Source organism: Oncorhynchus keta, chromosome 28, assembly GCF_023373465.1.
Source record: "Oncorhynchus keta strain PuntledgeMale-10-30-2019 chromosome 28, Oket_V2, whole genome shotgun sequence".
Taxonomy (NCBI): Eukaryota; Metazoa; Chordata; class Actinopteri; order Salmoniformes; family Salmonidae; genus Oncorhynchus; species Oncorhynchus keta.
The window spans coordinates 41,074,809-41,083,598 of record NC_068448.1 but is presented as its reverse complement, the minus strand read 5'-3'; the positions used below and the strand labels follow the sequence as shown (position 1 = coordinate 41,083,598).

General features: G+C 45.8%; 1 protein-coding gene across 1 annotated transcript; it reads right to left on the bottom strand.

The window, feature by feature from the left end:
• Window positions 1–407: 407 nt before the first annotated feature.
• Window positions 408–7,929, bottom strand: aaas (achalasia, adrenocortical insufficiency, alacrimia). The gene is made up of 17 exons (XM_035741228.1): window positions 7,774–7,929; window positions 7,460–7,571; window positions 6,777–6,904; window positions 6,627–6,682; window positions 4,916–5,007; window positions 4,733–4,779; window positions 4,446–4,544; window positions 2,589–2,732; window positions 2,344–2,464; window positions 2,088–2,212; window positions 1,926–1,986; window positions 1,739–1,829; window positions 1,527–1,620; window positions 1,368–1,435; window positions 1,183–1,261; window positions 1,005–1,089; window positions 408–673 (listed from the first exon to the last, which is right to left on the bottom strand). Exons 2-17 carry the CDS (start codon window positions 7,556–7,558, stop codon window positions 518–520), a joined length of 1,545 nt encoding a protein of 514 aa, XP_035597121.1. The 5' UTR covers window positions 7,559–7,571; window positions 7,774–7,929; the 3' UTR covers window positions 408–517.
• Window positions 7,930–8,790: the final 861 nt, after the last annotated feature.

The following is an 8,790-nucleotide window of genomic DNA, read 5'->3' as shown; positions in this document are numbered from 1 at the left end:
GTGTACTTATATTAAACTTGCGGTTGAGTGTATCTATTGTGCATGGGAATACTTTTGAACAAATTTGTTTATACAGTCCTTTATGTCTGTTGCTCAAAGAACTTGGGGGGGGGAGATAAAATTCAGCCAGTTCTCGCAAAAGAGATAAACAAGGTGATTGGGGGTTTGGAGTGTTTCAATGGAGATTTTCATTAGACTTACTTAAAATAATCTTCAGATGGGAAACCCTGCCTTAGTACATGGATAGTCTAAGTAAGACTAATGAAAATCTCCATTAAAATGCTCCAAACTCCCAATCACCTTGTTTATCGCTTTTGAAAGAACGGGCCAGCGCTGCCTAGACCTTAACCCCATTCCACCAACCCCCTTACCATGTCTTGGTCTAGGAATTCAAAAAGACACAATCATTCACAATTTGCATTCCACTTTGTGCACGTTTATTTACAAAGTGTTAAAAAAAAAAGTATAAATTGTACTGAAATATGGTTTCTGTGTTAGTTTGAGTGTGTGTATGTGGTCAGGAGATGAGTTCTGTGTAGAGAGTCTGGTTGTTGTAGTCGGCTGGTCTGCCCTGGGTCAGGGGGAGAGACGGGCTGCCTCCCAGGCCAGGCTGGGGATTCCCAGCACTCATAAAGCAGAAAGGCATGTGGGTAATCTTCCCATTGGACCAACACTGTAGAGAGAGAATTCACTACAGTCACTAGGATGAGTTAAGTTACACCTCACTACACCTGTTGCTCTAGTCACTGATGCACTACTGTACAACAATAGCCATGTAAAAGGGAATTTGTGTGTGTGGACCATGTACCATTTTATGTTGCCCATGTCTCCCCATACGAATGGAATTAAGGCAGAAACAACTTGAGGTTTGAAAACAGCTCTACATTTCAAGTTTATCAGTGAACTCTAGCTTTATTAAAACCAGTTTAAGCAGCACTGTGAGGCGTCGTCTAAATGACTGGAGGCCCGCGAATGTAAAGAGAAGAGTTTGAAGAGAGACTAACCACAGTGAGCTGGGCTCCATGCTGGTAGTTGGGGTTAAACTGCATCAGTCTGGGCTCTGTCCCGGCCTCCCCCTGGACAAAACCACTGACACACACACACAGTTATTACCACTGAGATACACACAACTGATTACCACTGAGATACCTTCCTGGCAATGTAACATACTAGAGCACATACCATGGCAGAAGCTTAAAAGCGGGGCTGATTTGAGTCTTGAACACTGCGATCATGGCAGGGCGGCCTGCTCCGGCGTCTCCTGGCGGAGCCGATGAGAGGGAGGAAGTGAGCGAAGGAGAGAAGACGTCAAAACACACACAATCTCTGAAGTCGGAGAAAGTGGGAAGAGACAGAACAAGCCTGACCTTTGACATGCACGGCTAGACGCTCTCCTCTCGGATCCCACGCCAATGACTGGATCTCTCCTCCGACCCTGACACATAGACAAAACGCAACAATCCAATCGGTGAGGGTAATCGACAACTAGTGAAGTAAAGGACCAGCTAACACGGGCCTTTCCTTACGTGATATCTCCGTCAGGTGTATTTAAGGTGGTCTCGGACAGGTCGGCCACCACTGTTGCTGCCTTTGGCCCACCTGACATCATTAAGGGCACCCCTAGTGGACAAAGAGGAGAACACACATCCAAACAAACAGCGCAAGCACACAGCAGTGTAAACAACTATAAAAAGGTTGAAGTGCCTCATATTGTACATGGAATTGTGTGTGTGTGTACCTGGGTTGTCAGTGAAGGTCAGGGCATAGATGACGGTCTCTCCTTGCACACTGAAGAGCAGCCGACTCCCATCAGGACTCCAACAGCCAGACTAGACAGTTACAGAGAGACAGTTAGCCAGCCACACACACACACACACACACACACACACACACACACACACACACACACACACACACAATCTCACCTGACAGCGTCCCTTCAGACTAGGCCACCGCTCGCAAGTCCACATCCTGGTTTCCCAAACCCTGCAGCAACACAAACACATAAATAACACACACATACAGTAATACAGAAACATCAAGCCGACCAACACTACACGAAGCTCTCCTGCACTACCGTCTCTGACCTGAAGAGGGAGGAGGGTGTAGCTGCCAGCACACGACTGCCATCGGGAGACCAAGACAGGTACGAGACTCCTCCCCCTCCCACGCGGTGGAGAGGCACACAGCTCTCAACAGCGACGTCCCACACCTGACAGAGAGGAGACGGCGAGAAAGAGAGAGACAGACAAGAGTCACAAAGCGCTTACGACATCACAGTAAAATACTTTCACAGCCGAGTAGCAGATCCTGTGTGTGTGTGTGGATTGAGACGATTCCTACCAGCATGGCAGTGTCCCTGGGAGAGGCCGACACCAGGAGAGGTCCGTTAGGTGACCATGCGACGGACGTGACGGGGGAATGGCCTGGGTGAGACAGGACCTGGGCACAGCCAGAGGAAGGCCTGTAGGAGGGAGGGAGACCAAAAAAGATTGAGAGAGAAATAGGGAGGGCAGAGGAAAAAGAACATTCAAGACATAGAAATGACTCTATAATGCACACAAGTGTGTGTGTGTGTGTGTGTGTACCTGGTAGAAAGTGAGGTGGGGTCCACGTGCCAGACAAGCAGGCAGTTGTGACAGGCGACGGCCAGGGCAGACGCACACAAAGGCTTCCACTGCAGAGCCGCCACACTGCGCTGCAGACGGTGCTTCAGGGTGGGAGTAGTAGCACTGAGGAGAGAGAATGTGCGAGAGACAGAGAGACGAAGAGACAGGGAGACCAAGGCAGGGAGACAGAGAAGAGAGAATTTCACTCACAAACCGTACGTAAACACTGCAGGAACGGTGCCATAATTTAAACACTGCACTGGTCTGACAATACGATTGAGGACATACAGTGCATTTGGAAAGTATGTCCCCTTGACTTATTCCATATCGTTACGCTAAAGCCTTATTCTAAAATGGATTCATTTGTTTTTTTGGTCCTCATCAATCTACACACTATACCCCGTAATGACAATGTACAAACAGGACGGGCAGCTATTACAGCCTTGAGTCTTCTTGGATATGACACTACAAGCTTGGCACAGCTGTATTTGGGGAGTTTCTCACATTCTTCTCTGCAGATCCTCTCAAGTTCTGTCAGGTTGGATGGGGAGTGTCGCTGCACAGCTATTTTCAGGTCTCTCCAGAGATATTAGATTGGGTTCAAGTCCAGGCTCTGGCTGGGCCACTCAAGTCCCAGAAGCGTCTCCTGCGTTGTCTTGGCTGTGTGCTTAGGGTCGTTGTCTTGTTGGAAGGTGAACATTCGCCCCAGTCTGAGGTCCTGAGTGCTTTGGAGCAGGTTTTCATCGAGGATCTCTGTACTTTCCTCTGTTCATCTTTCCCTCGATCCTGGCTAGTCTCCCAGTCCCTGCCACTGGAAAACATCCCCACAGCATGATGCTGCCACCACCATGCTTCACCGTAGGGATGGTGCCAGGTTTCCTCCAGACGTGATGCTTGGCATTCAGTCCAAAGAGTTCCATCTTGGTTTCATCAGACCAGAGAATCTTGTTTCTCATGGTCTGCGAGTCTTTAGTTGCCTTTTGGCAAACTCCAAGCAGGATGTCATGTGTCTTTTACTGAGGAGTGGCTTCAGTCTGTTGACTCTACCATAAAAGCCTGATTGATGGAGTGCTGCAGAGATGGTTGTCATTCTGGAAGGTTCTCCCATTATTCACAGTGGAACTCTGGACCTCCTGACCAAGGACCTTCTCCCCAATTGCTCAGTTTTGCCCCGCGGCTAGCTCTAGGAAGAGTGGTTCCAAACTTCATCCATTTAAGAATGATGGAGGTCACTGTGTTCTTGGAGACCTTCACAGTGCTGCAGATACCCTTCACTAGATCTGTGCCCCGACACAATCCTATCTCAGAGCTCTACGGACACGTCCTTCGATCTCATGGCTTGGTATTTGCTCTGACATGCATTGTCAACTGTGGGACCTTATATAGACAAGTGTGTGCCTTTCCAAATCATGTCCAATCAATTGAATTTACTACAGGTGGACTCCAAGTTGTAGAAACTTCTCAAGGCTGATCAATGGAAACAGGATGCACCGGAGCTCAATTTCGAGGCTCATAGCAAAGGGTCTGAATACTTATGTAAATAAGGTATTTCAGGTTTTTTTTAATACAGTTGCAAACATTTTCACTTTCTCATTATTGGGTGCTGTACGTAGATTGATGAGGAAAATGTTTTATCTAATCAAATGTTCTAATAACGCTGTAACGTTACAAAACGTGGAAGAAGTCAAGGGGTCTGAATACTTTCCGAATGCACTGTAGGTTTCATCCGAAGCCAGCCCGTAGAGTTTGATAGTCAATGACACAGAGACAGAGACAGAGACAGAGACAGAGAGAGAGAGAGAGAGAGAGAGAGAGCACCATTGCGACAGACTTAACCTCTTGGGGTTGTAGATCTTGATGGAATCGTCTGAAAGGGCCACGGCACACTTCTGAGTGTGTGGGTGCCAGGCAAAGCCCCGCACTGCACAGTCCGACCTGAGACACAGGGAGCAAGAACAGGAGGACAACTACAGATACATAGCATACTTCAGCCATGATTTCAGAGAGCATGCTTTTGTGAAAGTAAACAAATACCTCACATTTGACAAGGACATACATAACATAAGAGAGAGTATATTTAAGGATCCGACTGGGGATTCATCAACTAAATAAGGTAGTCTTACCAGTCCAGCACTTGGGAAAACTCGGCGGTCATTTCCTCGCTGCTCAACTGAAGACAAAGGGCAAAATAATGACAGTCACTTAGAGAAGCCTGCAGAATCCAACACACACCCGGCAAGTTCTGTATTGTTTGATTGGAACTGCCTGAGAATTAGCCATGTGAAACGACAGACTGGACCACTTACTGTTAGGTGAGGAAACAGAGAGCTGTGGAAGGAGGAAACCCAGCGTAGCAAGGCCAGGACACAGCTCGAGCTCACCCCTAGCCACTTAGGCACTGGGAACACACTCAAATTAGGAGAGGGACTGAAACACTCAAATCAACCTGTAACATTGGTTTACATGTCGAGGTTAGGTAACCTTGTTGAACGTGATGGTATGAAAATGCTTTTAGAACATAATATTACACATTTTTCGAGAGATGTTTTATTTTATTTTAAAAAAAATGTAACCTTTATTTAACTAGGCAAATCAGGTAAGAACAAATTCTTATTTACAATGATGGCCTACCCCGGGCCAAACCCCGGACAACGCTGGACCAATTATGCGCCGCCCTATGGGACTCCGAATCACGGCGGGATGTGACGCAGCCTGGATTCGAACCAGGGACTGGTGCAGTGCCTTAGACCTCTGCGCCACTCAGGAGCAGCCGTAATCAAACAAGTGAATAAACGAAAAGCTAAAACAACCAATTTGAGATCGAAAAACAACAAAATACTCACAACCACGATAACAAGCCAGTATAGTCCGGTCAAAAATGCATTTGCATATATGAGCACATTCATCTTGGCTACATTACATGGGCAGAGGCATCAAGATCTACTGTTACCCGTCATTAGTAAACTAGCTAAATGCATGATGTCTACAATCACATTCAAAGCAGGTAGCTAGCATCGAATAAGCGCCTATTGTTCATTCAAAAACCCACTTACACATGTTTTTGTGTTCATTCGGAGGGTAAGCTCTAGCTGTGTTAAACATTACAGTAGTTTTGACATGGGTAACGGGACAAACTGCGACAGCCAAAGCTAGCCAACAGGCTAACTGCACGGTAATGCCCACAATAACAAAGTCACTTTTGCTGGCAGATCATGTACACTACACCTTAAAACAGTATTCAATATGGTTTGCAGTGAGGGACTTCAGATGTGCCAAACCTAGGAGAGGCTAGCTAGATACCTGGGCTAGAAAAGCGAGTATTCAGTCAATGCAAGATGGTTAGGTGTCTGTCTGTTCTGAAAGAGTTAGCTACCAATATGCAGGGTTGTTAACAGTGTCCACTCCTGTTAAATCAATGGCACCTATTGGTGAGAGCTACCAAATGATGCTGCCAATGTCCATAGTAAAAATAACTGTAGCAAGACGTCCCGCTTAGGTCACTAGATGGCAAAACATCCATCAATGACAGCTGAGCTTGCTGTGGTTTGGACGAGCTGGCTAGCTATGGATAGCCAACCTTGCAGGGTATATATTTTTGTCAATTTCTCATTCATGCCACGTTACACGACTCATTTCTAACGGAACGGCCTTCTAAAAATGGCACTTATTTTCCTATGTTTTTAATTGTCAAAATGAAAAAACACTCAATGAGGCTAATAACATGCATTGTAATCTGGGCTGCTTGTCAGACCAACCATTCGAGTGATGTCAGTGATGATGCGTTATCAAAACAGTGGCATGCAGTAGTCAACTGAGGCCAACGTTTAAATGTTTGAACATAAATGTGTTTTGGAGCAGTTTTAGGTGTAGGAATATGCTTCTTTATCACGTTTGGTTATCAAGATTGATCATCTTTAAAAAGATACAAAGTCTTGCATGACAATTTCTTATCTAAAGCGCACGCTTGCATGTAATACTTTCGTGACGGTGAAAGAACGACGATAACATGGCACTCACCCTCTGCACTGGAGTTGGCGATCTCATTTAGGAGTCCAGACAGGCCGGCATCACGCCTAGCAGACAAGAGGTGGGGATTAGTGAACAGGGCTTCGAGAATTGCGAGTGAGAGAGAGTGAGAGAGAGAGAGAGACACACACACACACACACCAAGCCCCTGCACTCCTCGTGTACAGCGTCTCACAGTGGTCCCTGAAGGCCGACTTGCTGCTGCTCTCTTGGCGGCTGTGAGGCTTCAGTGACTCTCGCGGGAAGTACAGATTCAGAGCAGGTGAATCCTACAGCAAAATGGAAACACATACAACATTATTCATACACTGTAGCTCTTGCTCTCCACACACACCATTGCCTAATATTAGGTGATAACATTAAACATCCAAGCAATGCAGTGGCAGACAGTTTGTGGCAACTCGGTAAGTTACACTGTAGCTAGTGGTGACTAGTAAGTTAACAGGGGTGGGTATAATTTGTGGATCGTTCCAACAGGAATCTGTTCCAAAAATGTCAAGTACAAGGTTGCCAACAAACAACGCATACAAAGTAGCATGATCAACTCACCGCGTAACTTATTCTTAATGTTTGCCCATAGGCTACCAGAGTGAGGAAAGACATTTTTCGGGAAATAAACGTGGTGAGTGAAAAACGTTATGAAATAGCCCACTCTCTACCCGGCATCTTATTCTGCCGCTATTCAAAATTGTATGCGTTGTTTTGTTGGCAACCTTTGTTATTTGCGAAGTTTTTTGGAACAGATTCCTGTTGGAACGTTCCACAAATGTTACCCACCCGGTTAACAGTAGTAGGGATTGACAATGATACGGTAGCCCGCCCACCTCAAACCAGACGGATGGATCTGTGTTGGACTCGTTGTATTGAGAAGTCTCTCCATCGCCGGACAGCGGTGGGGGGAACAGAGCCAAAGAACACATCATAACAACATTCCTCCTGAAAAAAGACACATCACATTTAGCAAGCTCAACATGCATGCATCACATGCAGCTGCTAGCGAAGTTAGCTAGATTGCTAGCTAGTCCTAAACGTTTGCTAGTACGCTTAGTTATGATTGGCAATTTAGCCATGCTAGCAAGCCAGACCGAGAATTACTAAAAATAACTACTCAGTTGCCCATGTAGCTGATGTTAACTACCTTCCTTTTCCTGTAAAATGTAGCTAGGTTTGCTTCAAAACGCAGGTCAGCGTCCGTCAGGAAAGTTTCTTAAACTACGGAGGCCTGTAAAAGGCATACAATACGGAGAATTTCCACAACGCGGACGTACTTTGTCCAATGGTGCATGCGCTGCTGTCATCTACCGGAAAAATAGCAGCATTACATCCTACTTCTGTTCACACCAGATGTTGGGGGGTAGAGCTGGAGCAGAGCGATCCCAGTTTGACAGGAGCTCGGAGCGAGATTCTCAAAGGCTGGAGCGTCGGCCTTTTCGCACGCTCCAGTAGCGCTTACTTCACGACTTTAGGCATGCCCGGCCCAGCATGTATTTGTAATCTACTTCTGTGCTGCTATAGCCCCTTTGCTTTAGCTATTGACCTGGAGTTAGCTAAATATTTTCATAAAGAAACGGATAAAACACACATGTGCCTAATCAAGATGACGTACAATGATGAGGAGTTGGGAGTTGAGAGGGAGTTGTCCACAACTAAATAATCATAATGGAATCTGAAAGGACACGTGTCCTGAGGCATGGTGGTGTACTACATTCACATGCTAAAAGAAAGGAATGAGGTGATAGCTAACGGCGTGTGTCATTGAGCAAAGTGTTTCTAAACAAAAAAAACATATCTTAAACGTTTCTTTCATGTTTGTTCTATTATCTATCTATACAATAGGCCATAGTTGGCCCAATAGGCTTGGTATATGCCGGTATTCAAGAAGCTTTCCGTTTTGATTGGGTTATTTAGCCTTAAAAACCTTTAGGTCTACCTATATAAATAACTCCAAAATCAGGGTCTCTGCCCAGCCTGTCAAGAATGGCGAAAATGATGTTTAGCATCCTGCAAGTGTGGAATGGGTACTCTCCGCTACTGGCCCGATCTCCAGGCACCATCGCATGAGCCTGAAGCCACAGACAGGCCAAACTCATGTTTCTAAAAATGTATTCTAAAAATAAATTCAAAGGCAAAAATGTCATTTTTCGTTTAATTTGTA

Excerpts from the sequence above, each read along its gene's own strand:
- aaas (XM_035741228.1), bottom strand. The coding sequence starts at position 7,558 with ATGATGTGTTCTTTGGCTCTGTTCCCCCCACCGCTGTCCGGCGATGGA. Across the intron at positions 1,621-1,738 it reads GACCTTCACTGACAACCCAG|GGGTGCCCTTAATGATGTCA; the intron begins GTACACACACAC and ends TTTGTCCACTAG. Across the intron at positions 1,090-1,182 it reads GCTTTTAAGCTTCTGCCATG|TGGTTTTGTCCAGGGGGAGG; the intron begins GTATGTGCTCTA and ends TGTGTGTGTCAG.